At 43.9% G+C, this 26,631-nt stretch overlaps 2 protein-coding genes across 4 annotated transcripts; one reads left to right on the forward strand and one right to left on the reverse strand.

The window, feature by feature from the left end:
* Positions 1-5: 5 nt before the first annotated feature.
* Positions 6-13,808, reverse strand: cep164 (centrosomal protein 164). 3 transcript variants are annotated; one of them, XM_030109051.1, is made up of 28 exons: positions 13,669-13,808; positions 13,212-13,295; positions 12,088-12,199; positions 11,423-11,657; positions 11,153-11,317; positions 10,961-11,077; positions 10,800-10,880; positions 10,588-10,692; positions 8,584-9,495; positions 8,082-8,135; positions 7,894-7,994; positions 7,099-7,551; positions 6,391-6,522; positions 6,112-6,307; positions 5,895-5,972; positions 5,342-5,464; positions 5,027-5,170; positions 4,859-4,942; positions 4,713-4,781; positions 4,379-4,629; positions 4,133-4,303; positions 3,502-3,685; positions 3,315-3,422; positions 3,110-3,212; positions 2,115-2,465; positions 1,969-2,041; positions 1,740-1,853; positions 6-1,346 (listed from the first exon to the last, which is right to left on the reverse strand). In XM_030109051.1, the coding sequence occupies exons 2-28, from the start codon at positions 13,288-13,290 to the stop codon at positions 1,250-1,252; spliced, it is 4,692 nt and encodes a 1,563-aa protein (XP_029964911.1). In that variant the 5' UTR covers positions 13,291-13,295; positions 13,669-13,808; the 3' UTR covers positions 6-1,249. The 3 variants fall into 3 exon arrangements, with proteins under 3 accessions (XP_029964911.1, XP_029964913.1, XP_029964912.1); XM_030109053.1 differs by lacking the exon at positions 8,584-9,495; XM_030109052.1 differs by lacking the exon at positions 8,584-9,495 and having other exon boundaries at positions 8,076-8,135.
* A 10,132-nt stretch (positions 13,809-23,940) lies between these two features.
* LOC115401133 (apolipoprotein A-I-like) lies at positions 23,941-25,439 on the forward strand. The gene is given in 4 exon segments (XM_030109321.1): positions 23,941-23,992; positions 24,095-24,239; positions 24,409-24,694; positions 24,697-25,439. Coding segments are annotated over 4 exon segments (822 nt in total). The 5' UTR covers positions 23,941-23,949; the 3' UTR covers positions 25,045-25,439.
* Positions 25,440-26,631: the final 1,192 nt, after the last annotated feature.

Below are 26,631 nucleotides of genomic sequence, written 5' to 3' on the forward strand. Positions count from 1 at the left end.
TGAAATACACATAAAAAAAATATTTATTCAAATATCTTATAAAAATACAGTATCGTCTACACAAATATATGCACAAAGACAGGTTTGTATTGTTTACACAAACCACTGCGACACTGAGTAAAAAAGGAATATTACAACTGAAATGGCTTCACATTTACAAAACATTTCAAGAATTTCTGTTTGTAATAAACAGGAAATAAAACTAAGCGATTCATACAAAGTATCATAATTCATTTGACAACACAAATCTGTTTAAAACTAAAGCATAGGGTAATTTATGTGTTCTTGAAGAAAAGTTGATTTGGCCTTTAAAGGAGCAGTAGGCGAGACTGGACACGTAGATGCTACAATCTCCTGCTTCTTACTGTATATTTTTTTAAAAACATGAATAGACAACAGTACAGCAGAACTGTAACAGTCGAACAACTTCACCCTCCACTGAAGCAGCATCAAAGACGGGAGAAAATACTAAAACCAACAAATCTGCAGTTTTCAGCATCTTTCTTTCTGATTTTGTTCTCCCAGACTTCAAAGCAGCAAAAAACTCTACTTAAAACACTTCTCACAAGCACACCGACTCAAGACGTTTGCTTTGTGTGCTTTTAGTCCACAATATAGTTTATTAGCGCCTCCACAAAGTTCATCACACTTAGAAAAAAAACCCTCACGTGGCCAGATCTCCACCTACTGCTTTTTCCTTTCTTGGTACAGTAATAACAGTCTGAAGTGCTTGATTGACTGGAGCTATGTGCCACTATCCCACCTAGTGGAATTAAGTGGTATTACAAGGACAAATGGCCCCAAGCTAGCAGGTTAACGGTAGAAATGTGCGCCACTCGTCTTTTCAGATTACATCAAGGATGTTGATTCCCCATTTTACGTGAAACATTTTCAGTTCTTTAAATTCTTTAAACGGAGGTGCTTCACTGTGATTGTCTGACACAAACACAAACGTATCATCTGACAAGCCTTAAAAACGAGAATTAAAAGAAGTGGGTTTGTCTAAATGGCTTAAATCTTCAGTCTTTTTCTGGTTTCTTCAGCCCTCTTTGACATGTGAGCCCCTGAACGTGAACATCTCTTCAGCCAATCACAGAAGAGGAGGCGGGACTATCCCTGAAAACCTCTGCAGCAGGTTTTTTTTTTGTTTGTTTGTTTTTGCTCCTCCTGTACAATGTAAACACAGCGATGCAGACTGGTCCTAGACAATTCGTGCTCCATCGTCCTGGAGGATGTGCGGCTCCGTTCCTCAGTAATGGTAGACTCTGATCTGGTTGTTGTCGCTCAGGCCCAGCTGGACCAGGCCGGTCTTGGAGGAGGGAGCCCGATAGCGAGTGAAGAGAGGTCTGGGAGGTCAAAGTTAAGAGCAACACCGACCTCTGACAGATAATATTGCAAAGAGAGAATGATCACAGGTTGTTTGGATGTTTCATGATTTGAAACTAAGACAGACGTGATTGAGACAAATGGCCACGATGAATGGGATTTTTCTTGAAATTAATTATATTTAATCAAATTTTTTGACAACAAATCACATTTGGGTCAGGATCAAACTTTTATCGAGAGCTCAGCTGCCTATTTAACTGAGCTATAACTCTGTTTTCTGATCAATTGTCACGAGGCGAAACCCATGCAGAGGTTCTTACATTTCACAAAACTCTGTGTGACTTTGAGAGATATTCTGATTGAAATTAGACGTTAGATGATAGGTGCTGCGGTGGATTCGTTAAAAAGGATACATGCTGGTGTCTTTCTTGCGCATCTCCAACCACCTCTTGTTGCCGTCGATGAGCCCCTGCAGCCTCTGGCCGTCCATCTGCAGCGATCTCTTTGTGGACCAGGAGTCGTGATCACTTCAACACACAATCACACACACACACACTGAGTGTTAGAGCTGTCACACACACAGTTTAGACAATGAGTGTATTGCTGTATTCTGAATTAAAGCTGTGCAGGAGGAAGCAGTACCTGATAGGAGTGTATAAGGAGTAAGCCGGACTGCTCCTCTGTGTGCTGGAGGTGGCCTGATCAATAGACGCTCCTGAAGAGCAGAAATGATTAAAGCAGATGCAAACTGGAACATCGGCGCTTCTGTGATTCGGTGACGCAGCTACCTGGAAATATGCTGCTCCATCGGCTGTTGATGAGCTCGTCCGAGGCCCTCAGCCCGCCGCTGATGGGCGTGCTGAAGAGCGGCATGGCTGTGGAGGATTCGCTGTGCGGTGGCCAAGCCCAGGGCGGCTGTGAGACCCTCGCTGCAGGAGGAGGAGGAGGACCCAAGGAGCTGGCGCTCAGGTGGTGCATGTTGGGAATGGCTGGGGCAGAAGCGGAGGTGGGGTGGTTTACGGTTCCCTGCCCCTGAGCCAGTGAGCCCAGAGCACCCAGGACGGTGTTGAGCTGGCTGGAGATCTGCTGGAGAGACTCGGCCAATTCCTGGACTTTGGCCGGTACAGTGGGATGATGTCCTGAGGGGAGGAGAGGAGAGGGTTGAGACACACGAGGACAGAAAACACAATACCGCAATGTATCGTACAGAGGTGGTGGTGAGACAGTGCTTTACACAATGCACTGCAAGGAAAAAACTGATATGTCTTCAAACAAAGTGAATAAGAAAGAAGCAAACACATTTTAGTTCAGGGGCCACATACAGCATCAGAGAAAAACATTAACCTTCAAATTTAAACTTCTATTTGTAATTGGCACAGAGTACGCATGACGAAAACATCTATATTTGCAAAAACCAAATCAGTAATTATCAGGTTATCTTCTGGTGCAAAATACAGTGAAATGTCCCAAAAACCAACAATCCAAACTCCAAAAATCAGTGTTTTCTTTGAATTTTTTTCAAATCAGATCGGTGTTTGATACTTTATATTGGACTCTCTTGTGGGCTGGTTTTGGCCCATGGCCCTTATGTTTGACAACCCTCATGTGATGAGCAGAGAGATTGTCACCGAGCCGCTGAATAATAGCACAAGGGAAGAGGAGATAATATAAATAACAATAAACAATGTGTTTATTCTCAGAAAATTCAATGAAATGTTTGAGAGTAAAATCCTGCAACCTGGTTGGATGAGAGCATCCTTGTATTGAGTGAGAGTCCAGTTACCTGCAGCGTCCGGCGGATCCACAGCGCTGCTCAGGTCAGACTCGGTCACATCAAAGGTGACCTTCCTCTCTCCTGCATGTCGAGACAGATCCTCAAAAAGAGGCTGAAACAACACAGAAAACAAGACAGGCTGTCAATAACAACATTCTGACGGCACCAAAAATACAGGAGAGAGCAAACAGGCTGACGTTTCCTCCTTCCTCACCTCCTCAGCCATGGAGCTCTCCAGCTGCTGCAGCTGCTCCTCTTGCCTCCTCAGGAGACTGTTTCCCGTCTGAACCGTCTGCTGCAGCTCCGCCACGTTTCTGGCCTCCTGGCAGAACAGAAGCAGGACGGTGAGCTCCGAACCAAACACCTCAAATCGCCGCTCGCCTCCGTCTCGTCTCCCCCACCTGCTGGAGGCTTCTGATCATCTCCTGGGTCATTCCTCCCGGATGAGTCGGGCCCTGAGAGGAGCTGCTCTGGGCGGCGGCCTGCAGAGCTGCCTGCCTCTCCTGCAGTCGGCTGCTCTCTCTCTCCAGGAAGAGTTTGGTCTTCTGGATGGTTGCGCCGTGTGAGGAGATGTACGGCCGAAACCTGACGCATCGAGGAGAAGAGAAGAAGTTGAAAACATGAGCAGAGAAACAATTATTTATTTATTAATAATTACTGCAGCTGAATGGATTGTTCATATAAAGAAATTTAAATGCAGAACATCAATTAAGTAGTTCAAATAATTTAAAAGTTAGTCCGGGAAAGTGAATAAGATGTCTCGCCTGGGATTTCAGACCTGACACCAACGACTCGTTGCAACCTGACACAATGTGAGTTGGATTCAGATTAAACCTTAAAACACATGATCAGTGAAATAATATGGATTTCTTTTAAAATAGAAGCATGTGAATGGATTATATCACATCTCATCAAGTCCAAAGTGAGAAAGAAATTGGGATAACAACACGCTCCGTTAAAAAAAAAGTTTTAATTTACCCAGAAAGCGCCACTACAGCTAATTAGATGTGTACAATGACAGTCTGGTCTTACTCGTCCATGCTGCTGTGGCTGTCGGGGACAGGAGATAAAGGCGGCTCGTCCAGGTCATCGACGTGCAGCAGCGGCTCTTTGTGATCAGCGGGAGGCGCCGTCTCCTGCTCCTTCTTTTTGTTCCGCTCAGATCTGGGTGAGGACTTCACTCCCGCCTCTTGATCCAGCTCACTGACAGAACGAGAAGAGAACGTTTGTGAGTTCCAAAAAACACCCCACGTTAAAGCTGGTGCAGCCAGTCTGTACCTGAGTCGGAGGCTGAGCCGCTGGCATCTCTCCTGCAGCAGGGCCACCTTGCTCTGCAGGCGGCCGTTCTCCTCCTTCAGCCTCCTGTTCTCCTCCCTGGCTCTGTCTCTCTCCTCCTTCAGCCTCCTCTCCTGCCCCCTGGCCTCATTCCTCTCCTCCCGGGCGACCTGGACGAGCTCTCGGGCCTGAGCTTTCTCCTCTCTCAGCGCCTCCTTCAGCTGGTCTCTCTCGTGGATCAGCCTCGGTAAGGCCTGAGGGCGCAGGTATGGGGTGTGTGACTGACTGTAGAGCAGGTGAAGGTAACGTTTATGACATGAAAGTCAGACTCTCCTACCTCTAGCTGACTGTCCACTTCCTGCTCCTCCTCTCCAAGCTTTTGTCGTCTTCTTCTCAGATCTGCTGCCTGATAGAAAACAGAAATATGAAGTTTTTCCCGTTCACCACCAGGTTAATGGTGCATGAGGGTTATTAGACAAGGACCTTTGTCAGCAGCAAGGCTTCCTGGCTCTTCAGCTCTTTCTCTCTCAGCTCCAGCTGATCTGCCAGATCTTTCAGCTCCGATTCCTACAGGAAAGACATTAATCCAGCTCATTTTTCGAGTCAGGCTCTCCTATCATGGGTTTTTAAAGTATTGGTGGACTCTCTAACCTTGCGAGAGTGTGCCAGCTGAGTCTTTTGGATCTGTGCGTCCAGCTGAAGACGAAGCTTCTCCAGCTGAAGAGTGTGTGAGGCCTGAAGACGCTCCCTGTCGTCCTTCAGAGCAGACAGCATCTGCTCCCTCTGAGCAGTCTCCTGCAGCACACACACAATTTCACCACCAATGGGAATGAAGATCTATTGTGTTTTTTTCACACTGAAACCTGTATCTTGAAATGCATTGTACTGAACCTCTAGTTCTTAACAAATTCTGCTTTTTTTGGAATTCTCAATTGTTGGTTTGAACCGCTGCTGAGGCTGTCTGACCTCGTCCAGGTATTTCTCTCTGATGCTGCTCATCTCTCGCCTGTGGTCGTCCTTCAGCTGCTCCAGCTTCCTCTCGTGGTCGCGCTGCACCTCCTCACGCACTTCCTGGAGCACCTCGCCCAGCTGGAGGGGGGCGGAGGAGAGGCTGGTTAGTTTTACTGAGCAACCTGAGTGAAGTGTGTGTGTGTGTGTGTGTGTGTGTGTGTGTGTGTGTGTGTGTTCTTGTATTTCTATCCTTGTTGGGGCCAAATGTCCCCACAAGGATAGCAAAACGTGGAACGACGTGCCTTGTGGGGACCTTTTTCCGGTCCTAAGTAGGAGAAACAGTGTTTTCTTGACCATGTTGTTGTTACTGAAAAAAGTAAAAGTGCAAAAACATTTCTTTAGGGTTAGGCTTTGTTGTGGTGTGGGTTAGGGTTAGGGTAAGGGTTAGGGTTAGGGGCTAGACATGAATGGGAGTCAATGGACGGTCCCCACAAGGATAGAAATACAAGACTGAGCGTGTGTGTGTGTGTGTGTGTGTGTGTGTGTGTGTGTGTGTGAGGGACCAGACCTCGCGGTGGTACTCTGCCAGTTGGTGTTCGGGCCGTGGACTCATCATCAGCTCCCTCCTCCTCTCGGTGCTTCTCGCCTTTAAACAGAGCAAACGCTGATGAGCGCCGATCCGGTCCAACACTGACAGGACGAACACAGACTGCTTCAGCTGGATGTTTCCGAGGGTTGTGATCCACTTGAACTAAACATAGAAAGCGTCCATCGGGCCGGGTCACCTCCTGTTTGATGGAGTTCACTTGGTCCTCGCGCTCTCTTTGCAGCCTCCTCCTCTCAGCTTGCAGCTCCCCCTCTGACTCCTCCTTCAGGCGCTCTAAGTCTCGCCTCTTCTCGTCCTCCAGTTGGCTGCGCGCCGCCGCTCGCTCCTCCTCTACGCTGACTTGTAACTCCTTAAGAATTGCCTTGCTTTCCTCCCTGTGTGTAATCATCACACAGCAGCACTCAGTCTGGAGAAGGTCCTGTTTTCCCAGGTTCATGTCTGCTTGTGTGAATCTGACCTGATCTGCTGCTGCTGCTCCTCTCTCTCTTTCTTGACAGACTGTTTGAGCTCTTCCAGCTTCTGGTCGGACTCCCTGCTCAGCCTGGCTTCCTCTTCCGTCCTCCTGGAGAGGAGACGCTGTCGCAGAGTCCTGCACAAACATAAACACACACCATTTGAGGTATATGCAATGGGGAATAAAGATCCAACAATGAGGTAAAACTCCTCACAAAAAAACCTTGTTATTACGAAATATTATTGGTTTTGCTCATTTCAGATTCTTCCACACATGATGAGACCAACTGGATGGTGGACCAAATGTGTATGGTGAACAAATACAAATAAAAATCCAAATTATATATGGAACAATAAATAACATGATAATTTTGGCCATTCTGAATGTAAAAAAGACAATTATGTAATAACTTTTTGATAATGGAATAAAATAACAGAGAGTGTTGCACAGCATCCTCAATGAATAAATATGACTAATCCATCCAATATACCTATTTTTTCACAAGCAAACTATGAAATGCGTCTGTATTTCCAAGAAATACAGCACATTACTGACTGCAACATGAAATTTTGTCAGCACTTCATGGATCCACTACAGAGGGACTAAAGAGCCGCATGCTGCAGGTTTAGGTGTTTAACATGAATGTATGGATTTGTTCAGTTTTGCATCTCATATCCAGTGAGACGGACAGTCTGATGCTCGTCTCCGTACCTGAGTCTTTCCTCACTCTGCTCCTTCAGCCTCCTCTCCTCCTGCTCCTCTTCTCTCCGGAGCTCGTCCTGGAGAATTTGAATTCTCCTTTCTTTTTCCTTCTGCATGCGCTCCCTCTCTCCCTCCAGCTCTCGCTCGGTGTTCCTCTTCAGCCTCTCTTCATCCTCCTCTTCCCCCCTGTCTCCATCTTCTTTCTTCTCCCTGTCTTTCAGGATTGTTGTTTCTCTGTTCTTCACGTAGACCTCGGCGTCGTCCAGCTGGGTGTTGGAGGTGCGAACCAGGCGGCCTCTGGAGCTCTGGGGTCTCTGAAGGCCCGGGGGCTCGCCCCGTTCCAGAGGGATCTCCTCTGAGTGGGAGGAGCCGGAGAAAGAGAGCGAAGGACTGGACTGGTGAAGGACGAGTCGGCTGACTTCATGGACCAGAGGCTCGTCTTTGCTTTTGGCCTGGACGTGCCTGCAGAGAGAGTGCATGCTAGAAATATCACATGTTATAGAAATATCACCTCAAACTGAGGGAGCTTTGCTGCTCTGCGATCATTAGTCTTCAGATGCATCACAGATCTACTAATAGCAAAATAAAAAACACACTTTCTGTACATATTTCAACAACATAGCTCTGTAGTAAAAAAAAAAAAAAAAAAAAAAGCCAAGCTGCTAAATGTTTCTGGATTGGACAGAACACAGTGTCCCAATTGCTTTATAGTAGGAACTAGTAACAGCATGATGTGTATTTCTCAGAAAATGGTGAGTTACAAAGTCAATTCATGTTTTTTGCAGCTTCAAATTAACAACAAACCTTTCGTCGGTGTCCGTGTCCACTTCTTCTTTTTCTTCTGATTTCTCCTGCTGACCGATTCTCCCATTGAGGTCCTTAATTTCTGGAACTTTCTTTGACAGCTAAAAGACACACAAGCAGAACTGTTCCATGACAGGCTGATGGGGAATATTTAAATAGATGAGCATCACAGTGCACGTCACCTGTACCTTGACATCTACGGAAAAGGACGTCTCTTCCAGCTCCCTACTGGCCTCAGAGTCCTGCAAACACACATACACACAACAACACTTGATGAGAACACAACAGATCTGAATCACAACACACATCCTCAGCCACACACTCAAAGCACCACGCTGCCTGCATCAGCAAGACGCAGACCTGCACGCAGAAGGCCAGAGCGCAAGCAAACACACTGCAACAAGCCAAAAACACAGAACTGACAGCTTATAATCACACAGCAAGCTAAAAGCAAAAAAACACTGTCAATGAGGGGAGGGGTCTGAATTTCCAGTCCAGTCCTCGGGGGCTCGCATGAGCTGTCAAATTCAAAAGTGGTGACATGCAGTCCCAGAGGACGAGACGGCCCCTAAGGCGGTGGGGTTGGATTCTGGGAGCTACATGCACCTCGCTGCAGAGGAGGTCGTGAATATATTCGGGGGGGTGGTGGGATGAGGCGCTGAGCACGCAGAGGCACACACCAAACCCTACCTCTGCACGAAGGAGGGGTTTTGCGTTCACACTGTTCATCGGGTCAGTGGGAGCGGCTCTCGTTTGGCGCGGCGGCTCAAGGCCGGGCTCTGCCGTTGGCGTCTCCCGTTTAAAGACCTCGACGGCCTCATCGTCGCTCTCTGACGCTCTGAGCCCGTCCTCGGTCTCCACTCCCTCCCCCTCCGTTTCTTCTCCTTCGCTCTTCACGCACCTCTCTAACGCCTCCTCGTCGCTCTCCGTCAGTTTCCTCTGGCTCAGGGAGCACCTGTCCAGCACCTCCTCACTCACTCCCTCCTCATCCTCCTCCTTCTTCTGCCCTCCTCTCCTGATGACCTCCACCTTCTTTTTTTCACTCTCCGTGTCCCCTGCTTCAGATATGTCTCTCTCGTCGTCTGTTTTATCCTCTTCCTCCTCCGCCTTCCCTCCATCTTGACCACTTCTGAAACGCTTCTCCGCAACTTCACTACTCCCATCTTCGTCCTCTTCTACCATTTGCACCTCCTCTTTCTCCTCGGTGGAGTTCCCATCATCCTCATCGCTCTCTTCAGTCGTCTTCCTGTCTCTGCTTTCAACACGCCGGTCTGATTTCTGACCTCCGTCACTTCCTTCTTCTTCATTTCTATGCTTCACGTTTCCGGACACTTTCCCTTCTTTCTCTCCATCCCAGCTATCCTCCTCCACCTCATCACTCGCTCCCCCTTTCTCACCCTCGACAGCTGCTCCACTTCCTCTCTGCTCTCCTTCCTTTTCCTCTTTTCCCTCTTTCACTGCACCTCCCTTCGCCTCCTTCTCTTCCTCCACTTCATGTAACTCTTCTTCTATCTCTTCAGAGTCGTCGGGTTCAGCGGAGGGAGGATGCTTTCCACCGCTGGCCTGTGGAGACAGACGCATGTGGCCGCCCTTCAGAGGCTCCTTGGTGGAGGGTAATGGGGGGGGAGGTAGAGAGAGAGATCCGTCCAGTCCTCGCACGGAGGCACAGAGGAAGGCGTGCAGAGACACATGGGAGAGAGGGGGATGGAGGAGGGCAGGTGAGGGAAAGAGGAAGATTGTAAACCCCCCCCCCCCCCCCACAACCCCCAGGCTGATGTTCTCACTATGACAGACGATCCCAACACATCATGCGTTTAACAGTTTTTGTTTGACAACCATGCATAAGTTTGACTTCAGCAGCTGAAAACATGCAGACAGACACAATTTGGAAAATGTTCTGGGTCACTCACTCTGACACACACCGGGTTCATTCAGTGGATGTGATTCTGTTGCTTCAGCACTGAATCAGTAAGCTTAATTTAAAGAAATCACTCGCTATGAAATTCGATTTAAAGCAAAAACAAATCATCCTTTAGATGAATTCTATAAAACGGACTGTTCAGTGTTGATAGTGGAGAGATGTAAAAACATATATAAGAGGAAAAAGCTGGTCTTCATTGTTCTGTAGGTGATGACTCATGCTCGGATGTGGGTGTTTTTTTTGTTTTTTTTTTTGTACAGATTCAGACAGCAAAGCAGTAACAGTGACAGTAGGAAGACAGCAGGACAAAGAGGAAGACGCAGTAGCAGCCGTGACCGTAGGACAGATCCCAGCAGCACAGCAGCTGTACGAACACATACAGGTCGAAGTGCAAAGAGGCGAGAGGGCGAAAGGTCGAAGGGGCACAAGAGAAGAAATGCCAGATGGTTTAGAAATCACCGTCACATGAGACAACAAGAGAAATCCACAAATATAAAGACATACGAGTATACATACAGAACTGACCATATATTAGCATGAATACCAGATTATCATCGGTTGCACAGCATTTAAAGTTATTATCGAGGTCAAAAACCTTTCCCAAAATTATGATAATTTTTGGAAAACACAACAAATAGTAATGTTTCCCTAAAGCAATGACAGTAAATATGATGAAACATGTAAAGAATATGATGAGCAGGTGAATGAAGAGCACAGAAATGGAAACGAAGAAACAATTGGAATAGTCAGAGTGCAGGTTTGAGGGATTCTACCTGCTTTGAAGGCAGCTCGGGGCTCTGGTCTCCAGACATGGCCAAGTCCTGCAACTCTGGCTCCGTCCTCTCCTCGGGGGGAACCAAATCGCTGCCTTCACTGCCCTACAACCAGCATTCACACAAGATTTCAAAGGCCTGCCAAACCAAGCAATGCGTTTATGTCTGAACATTCTAACTTGAATCAACTAAAGCTTTGAGATGATTTCCACCTCATCCTTTAGGCCTGCTCCGAGGTCGTCCAGGTCGAAGTGGAGATTCTTGAGCGGCCTATCCGAGCCCCGAGAATCTGGCTGGAAACAAAACATTATGTTACATTTGTAGAGACACAACGAGTTTTTTTGTCCTTTCAGGTCCAAGATTTTAAACTAACCTCATTTTCAGAGACGTTGTCTTCATTATTCTCATCATTAAAAGCAGGCAGGTCAAGCAATACTTTCTCCTCTTGTCGGCTTCCCAGAACACTGAGGGCGCCGCTGCCTCGGAGACCCTAAAAGCAAGGAGATCACGAACATGGCAGAGTAAAGTATGGACAATAAAACCCAATGAAGTAAAAGGATGTTACCCTGGAAGATGTCCTGAGGGGTTCCAGCCCTCCGGAGCTGCTTAGAGACCCCCGCAGAGCGGGGGCAGAACCAGAGAGAGGACCCTGCAAAGGTGCGTCCAGCCCTCTCAGGGGAGCCAAGCTGCCGAGTGGGGACGGCAAGGGTCCCAATGAGGAACTCAGTGCCTGGAAGAAAAGGAGACATGGTCAGTAAAAGAGACCTCAATCTGACCTTTCCTGAGGGGGTCCCGTCCCTGCTGATAAAAGAAGACACAATGAACCATCACTCACTCCAGGTGTCCTGAGTGGCTCCTTCTTCTTTTTATTCTCTTTCTTCTCCTTCTTTTCCTTCTTTGTCTTCTTTTTCTCCTTCTTCTTGTCTCCCGGGGCTCCGGCGGCGGCTGTGAGCTGGGTGCGCTCTCGCTCCTGTCCCACCAGGCGGCGGTAGTGCTCGTCGCAGGGGTGATCCCAGGTGGACTGGCCAGTGGAGAAGTTGAAATAGTAGATCTCTCCCGTCACATCCTGGCTGTGGGTGAGGAGGAGGGAGGAAAGGAGCGGTTATGTGAGCAGCTCAGAAAGAAAAAAGTTGCAGCTGATGGTTGGTGCACTGGTGAATGAACTTCTCAAACATGGGTACATCCATTTTCAACTGATTTGTTGGACAATGAGAACGTAATGATGTTTATTAGCGAGTTTCATTATTCGATATAATAAAAACCACTGATTGTGATACCAGAGCATTTCACACTTAGGTAAATAATTTACACTGCCAAAAACTTTGTAACGATTCATCACCACTTTACAAAAATCTGAGCAAATATATATCCTATTGTGTTAGTGAGCTGTGAGGGAGCAGAGGAAATCTCCACTGTTAGTCTGCAGGTGACATCTCCATGGTAATGTCTTCAAAACACACTCAGCACATGTTCAGCTTCAGGTGTCTTAAGTTAACTCACCAAGGCTTCCACTCGGGAGGCAGAGGGGCAACAATGCCTTCCCTGGCCAGCCACAAGAGGTCCGGCTCAGTGTCGGGATCAATGCCGATCTCTCTGGCATACTCAAAGATCTCTGATCAGACAGGAGGCGACAGAATAACAGAGACATATGAGACGGGCCACGCACATTGCTTGACATGCACTACTGTGGAGTGGAGACTATTGAGTTTTCACTAAAACTGTTCTCAGACAGTGAAACATCAAAAACAGTCAATGGAACAAGTTGTTTTTGTCTTTACTAAACCTACAATTGCTCAACAACATGTACATTAATGTCATGCTTACATTATACACAGATAACACAACAGAGCCACAACTAATTTAATAGTATAGACACAGTTCCAATCCAAAGATTTCAACTGGTATGTAAGTGAATAAATAAATGTGATGCAATGAGCAGCTGCAAATCAGATTTGAAGCAAATGATGAAGAGTACTCAAGAACTGACGGACAACAACTAATGCTGACAGGATTACTTAATCTGCCATGTGGTTATTTTAAGGAGGAAGCAAAGACCCCACTTCACTCCCTTGATCTCTCCTTCTTGGAAAAAAACCTCTGAATGAAATGAAAGCTCTGCAGTCATAGTTACTGCAAAGCAATGGCTGGACAGCAAATATGCATAAATACTGTATGTATCGCTTAAGCTTCATACTATGTCCTTTTTTCATGTAGGTAATGAGGAGCTTGTTATTTTATTGACTTTATCAACAGCAACAAAGCATCACTCCAGAGAGCAGTCATGTGACTAATCTGGTATGGCCTTGGGAATGCTGTAAAGTGGGAAATGTGACCTTACTCATTGGTAATTATTCCAGTTGCATGGAAACAGCACCAGGGCAGTTTTGTGAGGGCAGTTAGAACAAGGTGGTTCCTATCAGTCTGTAAAAACAGGTCCTCTCTAAAGCATATCAATGACTCATGGATTGATTTGATTACAATTAATATCGATTAAAATTGATCCAATAGATGATTCTCCTTGAGTCTGGCGAGTCTACATTTAGTGATTTTGTTGCTGCTGTGAATCAACCATATTCCTGCTGGTCAAACACTATTCATCATTATTATTTTTATGAGATAGAAACCTTGCTCGGATGCTATGTAGTTCTCATCGTAGTCCTCCTCAAGGATCAGCTGGTCTCCTATGAGAGCAGCTGCGCTCATGTTGACTGCGGAGACAAGTAAAGAGTACACAACAGAGGACAAACAAAACACACATTGGAGCACAGTATACCACAGTAATTTATGTGATCCGTAATGTGCAACAATAGAGAAACGTAATATTTAATCCCGAGTTTGTACCATTATCATCAGCTATTTGCACCTTTGTGGTTGAGACAAAGGCGAGATTATGTGATACTGAAACCACCCTGGCATCTTGATCACCACGACTATCGGGAAGAAATCATTCTTGAGGCAACAGAAGTGAAATGAAAGCTTATCATTCTAACGTTAGCATATCTGCTAACTGATCGTTAGCCGACAACTAGCTTAGCAAGCAGTTAAAGTATATTGGGAGCTCATACGTGACATTTGAGTTACCTTCCAAGGTTTAATGACTTTTGTCATTGGCCTCGGCGACGGTATTAGAAGTCAGTTCTTTGACAGATCCATTGTAAAGACACAAAGACTCTGAAGTGCATTAACAGCCGAATCTCCAAGGACGCTTCTTTCTCTTCCTGTTGACGATGAGACGTGGCTGTGATTGGCTGGGATGGATGAGGCGTTCAGGTATCCTCGGAATATCTAAAATCCCTGCCCTCGCGGTGGTGAACACTGTAAACACGGGGATACACAATCAATGGTCCACGCGGAGGCTTTCTGGGATTTGAAGACTATGACGTGTTTGGCACTAAACTCTCAGCTGTATCTACAGTGTAAAATTTCTTCTTTTGAAAGTTTTTGTTCATTTCTGAGATTTGTTCCACTGTAGTTTCTGTCTAGATCAGAGGCCTTAAAGTAGCATTTTGTACTGAGCACGAGTGTGAATGACACTTTTGTTTGCAATTACTTAAAGTCATTACTGCAAAATGATAAAACTGTTCTACACGAATGACACCATCCATCTTTTTTAACATTATTTTGTGTCTGACTCAGGATCGAATGGGACAGCCAGCTAAGAGTAAGACAATAACACTCTACACAACAGGGAAAACACATTCAGAGAGTGAAATATCTCATCATTCAATTTCTTGTACACAACTAATTGCCATATGACAACGATAACATCAACAGATTTAAAATCCTGGAATTGCATGACTTTTCTTGGAAACTCCTCCTCTTCTCATCCTGTTTGTTTTGAGTGGTTTTCATACCAGGGTGAACAACCTCAGCATCTTGGGCAATGATAGTTTTAGAATTACAAACAGGCCTTGAAACTTCAATGATCCATCCAACACCTACGCACTGTACATGTGTGCACTCCAACCTCCACAGTGTGCTGAGACGTCAGCACCACAGATTTGTTTCAGTAAACATAATTGTCTGTGAATGAGCAATGTGTATTGATTCTTGTTAATTACACATGTTTATATCATTAACTTGAAACATTCACACACAGGCAGATCCCTTTTTTCACATTTTCCTTAAGAAATTCTTCATTCCAGTTTAGTAGATCAACATATTCATTCTAGAATTTTATAATCTTACAGTGTCTGTTGCTCATTCTATTGGAATTGATTATCCTGTCCATAATGTCAGAGTCCATCTTGAAAGCTTGGTCCTGATGCTGGTTCTGAAGCACCATCTTTTGAGTCATCGGACTGAACCGGCTGAGGTTGAATGTGTGCAGAATGGGCTGTAGATGACATATAAGCTATAATAAACCACTTGTATCAATGACACAGCACAGTGGCCATCCATAAGAATAACATGCAGAGAGGCCTAGCCAGGAATTGAACCCTTGACCCTCTCTAAAATAGCACTGAAAACCCGGGGGGGGGGGGGGGGGGGGGGGGGGGGGGGGGATTAATAGCTTGTTTGGTGTTTTTTGTTTGTTTTTTTAGCAACACATGCAATCCCTATTCAGTAAACATTGTAACTGGCCCCTCATATTGCTGGTCGTTTTTTGTGAGACGTGGCATTGTGGCTGTCAAGTTCCCTGAAATGTGTCTTACTGCTGTGAATCCACTAGGTGTCAGCGTCCATGTTTATGCAGGACAGGTTCCAGTTACACAGGAATAAATAGTTTGGTCTAAACAACCAAAACTGTGATGAACAAGTATATGGTTATTGGAGTGTTTAGATTTTTATTAAACATTCTGCAAATATAATGGTTAAGTAGTCTGTACTTCAGTATGGAGCTTTTTTTTTTTTTTGGGGGGGGGGAGGACATTATTATTATTAGCAATAGTAGTAGTCATAGTAGTTGTTGACAATTGTGGTATAAAGTATATTAAACTATTTCATTCAAAATATTGATATCTTTAATCAATGTTTCAATATTACCTTTAAAATGTTTGGCAAATGTAATTAAATCACTGCTTTTATTATCTTTTCCATGTGCTAAGAACACATGGTTAATGTTAACACTAATCTATAATCTCACAGCTGGGAGGTAACAGTAGTAGCAGGAGGCAGGATATCTGGAATGTATCCATGAAAAATGAGCCAAATCTAAGGTCCAGTCCCTTTCATTAGATAAAAACAATGAAGGAAATGGTGTCAGGCCTGATGGTCGCACTGCTGATCAAAGTGTCAAAGTGGATTAAAAGGCAGAGAAATGATTTAAAATATCCAATCAGACCTTTTTATCCCCATCACATACTAAAAATTCAAAGTTTATCAATGAAAGACACTTAAAGCAGCTGGAGCTTGAACAGATGAGATGAAAACTGAGCAGTCAGTTAAAGGGCGAGAAAAAAAACTTTTAAATTGCAAATTTCAATTGATTTTAGTCAGTTTTTTCCAATTTCTCTTTCATGAAAATGATCCCAGTCCAACCCTGATGTGTAACAAGAATGTTTGTAAGACAGTAGCACAGCGAATACAATATAATGGAAAATCCACAACAAAAGAAGGAACTCGGCAAAACGAGCATTATTGTGAAAAAGAACTTCGTTTCCATGAGATCATGACGAATACATTCTGCAGCAGACAGAATTTCCAAGGCTGAGCTGTGAAGATTGCTGGAGAAAATGTATCTTCTCTGCATCAGAACAGCAGAATAGATTACAAAACTGACCCCTTCTGAGTTTATAACACAAATGGCAATGAAACACATTCAGTTCATTAGGTGCATTCAACACATGAGTACATCTCTACAGGAACACATTTAAACCTGCCGACTCCAACTAGCAGAGGTCATGTACCGGCTTCCCGTGCAGCGAGCACACAGGGACTTTTGCCCTCTTTGTAAATTTAACTTTACATGTGACTGTGTGGTGTGGAGCGGGGGTCTCTTTGTCAAATGAGTGTTACAGCTGTTTAGCAGGAGTGGGCTAATTTTTCCCGGAAAGGGTGACGTGATTTGCATGCTATTGCCCGGGGGGTTAGATGTGAGGATCCCCGCTGTGTTTCAAAAGGTTCTCTTCCTTCACAGCTGGGGACGACATAACACACGTGGTGTTAAATGATGGTGGGATCTGTTGACACGTCTGCCACTCACACTCTACAGCAGACTCAACGAGAGAAAGCGTCCCCGTTCACAGCTCTGAAACGTTCTTAGTTCTCTTGTCTCCTTTTCTTCCACAAGACGGCAGATGGCAAGACTACTGCACCGTGGCGAGAAGCTACCTGGTTAAACTGAGAGTTTTATGTTTAGAGCACAACTTGAAGACTCCATTTAAAATAAATAAATAATGATGTGGAATTGTCGTTTATGTAATTGATCCATTTTTGGCTGAAGCAGAAGTGAAGGTTTTATCACAAACCCAGGCAAACAAACATTTTTATTCTCATGCCAGTTCAGCTCATTAGTTTGGCAGCAACCACAGGGTAAGGTTCAAAACAAGGGACAGATCCACTCGATGTGGCTGTATTGTCATTATTCAGACTGCGGGGCAAGTTCACGCAGATCACACACAATATGAAGAAGACTAAGGATATATATATATACAGATATGATGGCATAATAAAGACAAATAGCAAAAGTACACTTACATTTGTAAATGGCAAAGTGTCACAATGTTTCGCTCTATTTCTGATCGACAACAGGGGTTTCTCAGTCCTTTTCCCGAGACATCTGAAGCATGCCTCGCTCAGGACCGGGGTTGAACGAGAGACAGGTGGCACAACAGTAAGGCTGCCAAAAGCAGCTGTTTGTCACACAAATGGTTTCTTATATGTACGCAACAGCACAATGACACATATTTGTTCTGTAACCAACTCACAAATGTTCCCAATTAATCTGTACTTGAACTGTTAATCGACTGACAGATCATTTTATTGTACAAGTTATAAAATATATCAATCCAGAGCAATTATCATTACATAATCCCAAAGCATTTATCACTACATACACTATATTGGAAACACACACGCATGTGTATTATACAACAACAACAATCTACAATGTCGTAACTAAATAGTTTGAAGGATCTGGAATCCAGGAGCTGCACGAGTTCTCTAGGAAACTCCTCCTCGTCCCATCCTGTGTTTGCTTTGGGTGATTTTAGTTCTGGTATCAGGGTGAATAACCTCAGCATCTTGGGCAATGATAGCTTTAGAATTGCAAACAGGCCTTGAAACTTCAATGATCCATCCAACACCTACGCACTCCAAACAGTTTTTGAATTTGCTTAATGAAACATCAATGTCACCAGCATGTTTACACAACTTCAGCTTTTTGCAAATGAGCAGTTTGGATTTTCTTTTTGTTTTTTGTTTTTTTCCTTCAATCAATTTTTACATTTGAACCAGTTAATCATTTTTTTTTTTGTCTAATACTATTTTAAGAATCATTTGCATGGACCAAGTGAAACTTTTCTTCGTGTGATTTTTTTTAAATCATTCTTCCTGAAGGAAAATGAGCATCAAGTATGTTCTTTCAAAAAGTCATTTTTAATCAGAATTTTAAGATTCTGCCTTTATATTTCATGTTTTCACAGAATACCTCATGACAACACATTAATAGCTTTCTGACACTGACTTATCCACGAATCTCATAGACGGCAGGGAAATTGTGTTGTTTCAGTTTGAAGAGACATGTAGTCTATTTAGAGAAGAAATACCATACCACAAAACACTGTTCAACATAACACATGAAACATGACAGCTAATTTGAGCACATCTGAGCTACTTTTTAATTTGAATGTCTGAAATCCACCTGAAAAATTCTGAACTGAGCCAGAATGTCCACTATGTTTAAAGATTTGTGGTATGAGTGATAATATTCCATTCTTTTGTTTTAACAATTGTAAACCACTTTGAATTTAAAGGTAAAACATGTTTTGTTTTGTTTTTTTTACTGCACTCAAGTGTCAAAAGGTGTCAGGTCTGGTTTGAAATCGTACACAACACCTCAGACATGTTTGCAACATATCACCACTGCACATGAAGAAACTGCATTATCTATAGGACACAGTCTTGAGGACAGTAAATGGCTGTAGAGCCCCATAAACAGGAAAGATAAATTCTCCTATCTCCACTCACAACTCACGGTGCATCGGTTGGCACAAAGCGACGAGTCTGCACCACCGTCCGATGGCGTTTGTCATTTAATGTGAGAGTGATGAATTAAAGCAGAGCCTGGTGCGTTGCCTCGGTTGTACTCGTCTAGGTTATTTGAGTTCAGGGTGGAATTGTTCCTTGCTTTTGTTTTCCTGCGGCCCACGGTGACACTCGGCGTCGCTCCAGATATCTGTGTTAAAGCGGGAGTGACCTCGGCAGATGTCAAGTTGCAAAACCTCCGCATTAAGGTGAAGAAGACTTCTGAGATCTGAGAAAAACCAGTGAGAGCTCCGCACTGTTGCCCACAGCTGAGATAACCTCCCCTGCTGGTGTGGGGACAGTGCTCCATCATGGAGGCAGCTGGAACAATGACGTGGCCTCTGACCCTCAGCCACGGCGAGATGGAATGGTGGACGTGCTGATTAAATATTTATCAGCTTCAGACGATCCGTTTGTGGATGTTGATCTTCAGAAAAGTCAACTGTCAACAAATCACGTCATGTTTGTTTGTGGACGTCGAGAGGCTTCATCCCAAATCAACTGAAATCTGGAATAAAGGAGAAAACAATTAAAACTGTGTTTATTTGGAAAATGTATTACTTTAAACAAACAAAGTCAATAGTTGCATTGAAGTGGCTTTATAATAATTAAACTTTAGTCTAAATACAACACAAACTCTCACAGACTGCTGCTGAAGTGGATGCACTGGTAGAGAAGAAACAAAAACACTCAGTTCAAGGAGGTTTGTACAGCCTCACACTCTTCTACTGCAAAGTAATGCTGCAACATACAGAACGGCGCCTCAATAAGCGATCACCGATGCGAAAAAGTCAGGGATGGGAAAATGCGCATGTGTAACACTGATAACAATCTGGATGATGTCTTTCCTTTTACGCTGGAGGACACCACATACTCACAAACAAGACAGGAACGACAAACAAAACAGAAGTATTTATCCTCTCTGGGATGTCCCCTCCCCCCCTTTTTTTTTTTTTTTGAAACTGAGTCATGTTTCTGATCTGCCGCCAACTTGGCAGTGGATCAGAAACATTGTTAAATAATACAGCAGGTGTTTTCTTCAGTGTTGCACAATCTATTGACAATTTTGTAAGCGATGACATTTAGCAGTTGCTTCCTAGAATGTAGTATCCTGATATTGTACATATAATCTTATTATTGTGGCGTGGTGATACATTAGTTGGTCAGTCACAAAGTCGGAGGAAGATGCACAATAAGGTAGATTTCATAAGTTTTTGAAAAGTTAAATATGTTTGAGCTTCAGAAATACTCCCACTGAACTGAACTACAATCTATATAGTAGTAGGAAGCTTTTATAAGGGATGATAACTTGTATTTTAGATTGGTAATGCTAATAACAGCCATTGAAGATGTAGAGCACATGTTACTTACACTTGACTTAACAGTTGAACATCTTTTAATGTGCTTCCTGGAGGAGTGAGTTAGGTCAGGAGCTATGAACTGCTCCTTCAGTGAAATAGAAGAGAAATATAAATTTTTCAGCTTTGTCTAATATGAAGGCTGCAGAAATGTTTGGCGTACGCATCATTATGAGTCTCTTACTGCCCAAAACAGTCACATCTCACGTCATTCATTCATGATTCAATCATCTGTCTGTGGTTCTCAGTTAAGCAGGAGGGAGGTGTCTCCATGCGGACTGACTGACGTGAGCTGGACTTGCTGATGTGTCATGAAGCCACTGGGATAAGAGGTGAAATTCTTTCATGAGTCCAACTGACCTGATTTAATTTGCTTTTAGAGACTTCATCGTGCACTGTTCAAAACACTCAGTTTTGGCAATGCACAACTTTTCAAACTAAATTAACATATTTAATGAAATAAAAAAATAAAATCCCAATGTTGACTTTGAATTATTTCGATTGAATGATTGGCTTTGAAAAAGTAGACTAATCTGACCTGTTAAAAAGCATCTTTCTTCATATATGTTTTAATTAGAAGTTCTTTTTTTTTCTCTATGTCTTGCTTTTGAAAGTATTTTTTTTATTAATCCTCATAAGAATTAAGCAATGTTGCCAATACTGCAGATTCAGCAATGGCCAACAAGGAGTTCTCAAGTCCTATTGATAACAGTTATGACAGCAGTAATCTGGAAAGATTGCCCGGCATGGGGGATGAATCAATGCGCTGCAACGTTAGCAGTCTCAAAGGTTGCTGTTCCTGATAAGATTCATTCTTCTGACACGGCCTGTTTCACCACGGGTCAGCAGCTCTCTGAGCAGCTGATATGTATAGAACGCTCTTATCGCACGGGCCGGGGGAAAAAGCGTCCAGGACTCCTGTACGGCAACAAAACGGTTGCTGTAATCTGTTCGACCTTTTAACTGGAAAACTTGGCTCTAATGATTAGTTTCATTATGTATCAGTATGAATCAATCGGTGCAGCCTGGAGCTCACGTAGCTCAGTGGAGTCCATACAGGAGGCTCGTGTGGTCAGTGGAGACTTCAAACCCAAACGCCATCGATTCAGGGTGGTTTTTGACAGAAACTGAGCAGGAGTTTTGTCTGAAGCTTTTCAAACAGAGGGGAACTTGATGACATTAAAAACCTCCCAAATTAAATCCGTGAAGTCGGGCTTGTCAAACTGTGGAATAAATCCATTATTAATTTACTGAGGATCACATTGTTTAGTTTAGCGTAGAGTCGCGGGAAGAGATCAGAAATGTAGCAGTAGAAAACTACCTATCCTACCACCAGAGAAGCAGCATTAGCATCAAAGCCAAGTATGATCATGGATTTGTGAACATGAGGATACAGAAAACTGCCAGAAATGTGGCAATGCAAGACATCTCTGGCTCAATCCCCACTGTGATGGGCTGGTGTCTGTGCGTTCTGGATTATATAACTAAAGGCAGCTAAAACTTCAAATGCCTTTTTTAAGTTAGTGTTCATGATTAAAAAGTATTTTTTACTCATTAATTAATTGTCTGTTTCCAAGCAGGCACATCAGATGTTACATTTTTCTTGTCATCTGCTGGAGCTGATTCAGTGCTGAGTGTTGCAGAAGATGGTGTCAATGGGGTCGACTTGGACTCTGCAAAATGTGAATTAAGACAGAAACCAAGAGAAAAGGAAACGTTGTTTGGTTTTTAAATACAGCATTTATTCTGGGTCATCCATTTAAATCCATTAGAAAACAGTATTATCCATGAAATACATCCAGTTTCTAATATTTGAAAGCATAAATGAGATGTTGATGGGATAGTCTCATTCAGTGAATCCACTCCGCTTCAGTTACATGTTTGTGGACTATTAGATTGATAACATTAATACTTGATTGAGGACAGACATACAACCCAACGAAACCACATCAATACATTTGTAGACATCACTGAACAGCCAAATGATTAAAACATTTTTGAGAGAAATAGATGAATAAACCCTAAGCGAAAAGAAAAGTAAGACTGACCATCCCAGAAGATTGTTCGGTAACACTTTACTTGAAGCCCCCCTGTATAACACATTATAAGTAGTTATTATAAACACTCATACATGATCACTGCACTATACAGCATAGGGTTAGGGTTGGGGTTAGGTCCTGGCATTGTGATCATCTATGAATGTTTATAACTGTAGCTACACGTGTTATAACGGTATTATAATGCTTTATGAATGTACTTATAATGTGTTATACAGGGGGGCTTCAAGTAAAGTGTTACCGATTGCTCCAATGATCTGGAGTGTCAATTATCAGTATTATAACAATTATTAACTCGCATCTTGTAACCCTCCACACTGCGCTAAATTTTAACTGAAAGCTCCGGCACGCCGTGCAGACGGCCACATTCATACCACCTTTCCTTCTCGTTTCAGCCCCAGATGGAAACTGTAACTGCAAATACAATTAAAATAAATAATCCTCTCTTGTCTGTTCTAAAGACTTCATACTACGAGCATTCTCATTCTTCGAATCACATGTAGCAGTAGTGCTAAAGTCCATCAGCAACAGTACAACAAACAACACTCTGACCGATTAAGCACTCATACACGCCGATGACGAATGTGTTTATTCACTCCTGGTACTTTGCTGATTACATGTGTGTGTTCCTGTGGTACATACACACTTGTATTATTGTTTAGGCACAATGTAAAGTCTTCAAACCATTTCAGAGTGTTGATTTCATCAAGTCACTCTTGTTCTTGGTTTTTCGTGGCAGCTCTCCAGTTGGGGGAAAGAACATGTAAATAAAATGTCCTTTTCTAAATATTATACCTTGTAACAAACAGTAGTCGAACATCTCTTTACACCGGGGTCGAAAAAATCCCAATGTTTGAAGTGTCTCCCTTTTTATTTTTTCAACTTCAATTACTGCCATTCTCATCCTGCTTTCGACAAAAAGACACCGGTGAAAAGTTTCATGAGTGTGCCTGATATGTGGCCGTGTGATGTTCCTCCCAGCAGGGCGACCGTTGAACTCTCATCCCAGTCCCCCCCCCCCCCCCCCCCCCCCCTCCACCCCTCCTCCACCCCTGCTGATGGAGGTGGTTGAGGGGTTGAGGTCCACCTCCACGAAGACACACAGCCGTCACGGCTCCCTCCCTCAACCCCCACCCCCGTCCCCACATGGACTCAGCCCCCGCCGGGGCACTATAAAGAGGCCTGCTCTCATCCCTGTTCCTCAGTCTCGTCACCAACTCCACCAGGTAAGAGAAGCAGCGCCGCGCAGCAGTGACGGCAACTTGCTTGGTAGAACTTAGTGAAGTCTTGCCGTGTTCTCTTTAAAAAGTCGTTGATCAGATTTAAACATTTGTTTTCATCGTGGAACTTTGAAGCAGGAGATCTAGAGCAACATCTGTAGATCAGAGAGCCTCTTGATCGATATTCTCATTCTGACTTCTGTCTGACTGCGAAACCTGAAACAGGATTATCCGTCAGTTCGGAGCTTACTTTCTTAAACTCCTTTAATCTTCCCAGATTAAAGGCTCTTTTAATAGACAGCCATATGTTTACTGCAGACTCCTGTAGGCCAGCTCTAGGATGAGTGTGCTGTAAGACGGTGTGTTAAGACATTCTTAATTATAAAGATTGTAAGCCTGCTTTAGGTGAAGGGACTCATCAGAGGGATGAATTCACATTTTAGAGGAGGGAGCTCAGGCTTTTCTATTTTTATTTATTTTGTTTTTGTTTCATGTTACTGATAAATAACAATTCTCCTACTTCCACTCCAGACCTCCATCATGAAATTCGTGGCTCTTGCTCTCGCCCTTTTCCTGGCTGTCGGTGAGTATTGAACACAACCTCCTTGTAGAAATGATTCTCCCCGTACTAGCAGCTTGTTTGGGTTTTTTTTAAACAACGCGGTTTGCTCTTCTCTCATCTCAGGCTCTCAGGCCGCTTCCCTGCAGGCCGATGCCCCCTCACAACTGGATCACTTCCGCGCCGTTGCGGATGTGTATGCAGAGCAGGTGAGGGAGGGCGCCAAGAGAGCTCTGGAAAAGCTGGAAGGCACCCAGTACAGCGAGCTCAAGTAAGAATATGTGAAGTAGCATCAGTCAATCCGATTCTGTGCAACCTGTATGTCTTTGGTCACACTTCATTCAAATCTCTGCTTTTGAAATCTCACGTCAACAATTTCATACTTGTATTATGAGTTAACCCCCTTATTTTATTTTCGTGGCTCTGCTTTTTTCTCCCAGGCCCATCATCAGCCAACGCATCGATGATTTCCATAGTCAGCTGAAGGCTGCCCAGCAGTCAATTGCTCCCATGACCGACAACTTTGTGAAAACCATCGCCGATGCCACCGTTGATGTGCGTGCCAGCGTCCAGGCTGAGTTCGACACCCTGAAGGCTGAAATTGAAGCAAAGAGAGATCAGCTGAGGCCCATCTTGGAGAAGCACTTCGATGAATACCGCGTCGAGCTGGAGCCCATCCTGAAAGAGTACGTGGACAAGCACAACGCTGACATTGAAAGCCATGAGGGCTGAGGCTGCAGCCCGTGGTGGAGAGCCTGCGCCACCAAGGTGGAAACCAATCTGGAAGAGACCAAAACTGCAATCCAGCCCATCGTGGAGTCACGTCCGCTCTAGGCTCACTGGACCGTCTGGAAGGTCTGAAGGCTGTCGTCGGGCCCTACGTTGATGAATACAAGGATCAGCTTGCAGCGGCCTACAGCAGGGCTCAGAGCGTCGACCGTGCGCAGCTCGAGCAGCTGAGGGAGAAGATCGCACCTCTGGCTGCAGATATCAAGGTGAAGGTGCAAGCCATGTTCGAGGCCATTGTTGCTGCTTCAACCAGAGCTAAATCCCCTCCAACATGTTCTTGTAACTAACCTCAGCTTCAGTTGTAGATTGTTCTATCTCTCTTTCCATTCCTTTTTTCCTCACAAAGCGTTCATCTCTGTGAACGAGGCCACTGCCTGATCAAAGGAATAGCGGGACTCTCAATTGCTCAAAAAAAACAAAAAAACAAAAAACAAAAAACAACCTCTTTCATGCACACATGTCCAAACACATGCAAGCACATGTACAGTCACCACACCACACACACACGCTCTCAGCTCACACATGCTTTGCTCTGTGTCACCACCCGATGCTGATATTTTGTGTAGGAACTGTATGTGAATTATCAGGAGTGCTTTACTCTCTGTGTAACAACGCTTGTCTGATGTGAAACAGTGCTTTGAAGAAACACAGCTCAATAAACATCTGACTGTTTATACCACAACACTGACATCTTCTTGGTTTGTTTTTCTCCATGACTCATCAAATTCATTGATACAACATGGTTAACCAAACACTGATCCTTAACCCCCCCAAAAAAAAAAAAAAAAAAAAAAAATAAAACTTCCAATGGGGCCAAGCTTCATGGTAAAATAGTTCTCCTGTGAAGGAAAGTTGTTAATCACACCACAATGTATTTTTAATAACAAACGGTTCTGAAACATTTTTCAGGAAAAGTTAGAACGTGCTCACAGCAAAATGAAGGCAGAATGGAAGACATGAAAATACAATTCAAAACAGTAGGACTATATATTGCACTTCGATATGTTACGATTATGTCCTTTATTTAATGATGTGAAGCTTCATTGAGATATAAAATTGATTTTCCAAGAGGTACCTGGCATGGAAGCAGCAGCAGTTACAGCACAACAAATACATTCACTCATCGATTCAAGTAAAAAACCAAATAAAATGACAGGTTTCAAGAAATAAAACAATCACAGTGAACACAGTAGCTCTTTTGGTGGTTCTTTAGTAGGGATTTTATATTCTCCACCCGTAAACAGTTCTGTTAAGGACCCTGCAGAGTGAACACACTGCGTTCTGACTGTTAAATAGTTTCCAAACCACCCTACCGACTGGCTTGAGAAGCATTTAGCGAGGAGCCTTTCAAAAGTATTTGGGTGATCGTCTGTCCCAAAGGCTTTTCAATGAATTAGGCTGCACATATTTCTGGTCATCCAGGCCCTCAACATGTCGTTCTGGTGGCAGCAGTGGCTGCACGGTGCTGCTCTCTGAACCCTGACTGGTATGGGGTCGGGGTATTATTTAGGTCTAAAAAGTCTTTAAGTTGCTCACTGACATGTTTTTCCAGGACTTCGGGAAAACACATAATTTTGAAGTTGGCATTGGCATTTTTATCTGTTCTTATGAGTCATATGTGAGAGGAGAGGTATATAACGGTTAAATTAATAAAATGACTTGTATAATCTACACAGAGCCAGTGGAGTGGAGCTGAAATGTTATGTTTAATGACTGATCAATTTGTTTGCATGGTGGCAGTCGCATTCTGTACCAATTTTAAGTAGGACATGTAGATTTCATGAAACAGATGTAAAAGGAGAAACAGTCTAAGTCTGGGGTGTCAAACTGCCAAAACCTACCTGCCAAAGGAAACGCATTATGAAGAAAACAAC

This window comes from Salarias fasciatus, chromosome 14, assembly GCF_902148845.1.
Source record: "Salarias fasciatus chromosome 14, fSalaFa1.1, whole genome shotgun sequence".
Lineage (NCBI taxonomy): Eukaryota > Metazoa > Chordata > Actinopteri > Blenniiformes > Blenniidae > Salarias > Salarias fasciatus.

Bases quoted from the DNA above. Each gene is read 5' to 3' on its own strand.
- cep164 (XM_030109051.1), bottom strand. From the start codon at position 13,290: ATGAGCGCAGCTGCTCTCATAGGAGACCAGCTGATCCTTGAGGAGGAC. The intron at 9,496-10,587 runs GTAGAATCCCTC...CCCTCCACCAAG, and splicing joins CCGAGCTGCCTTCAAAGCAG to GAGCCTCTGAAGGGCGGCCA. The intron at 2,042-2,114 runs GTAGCTGCGTCA...TCTGCTCTTCAG, and splicing joins ATGGAGCAGCATATTTCCAG to GAGCGTCTATTGATCAGGCC.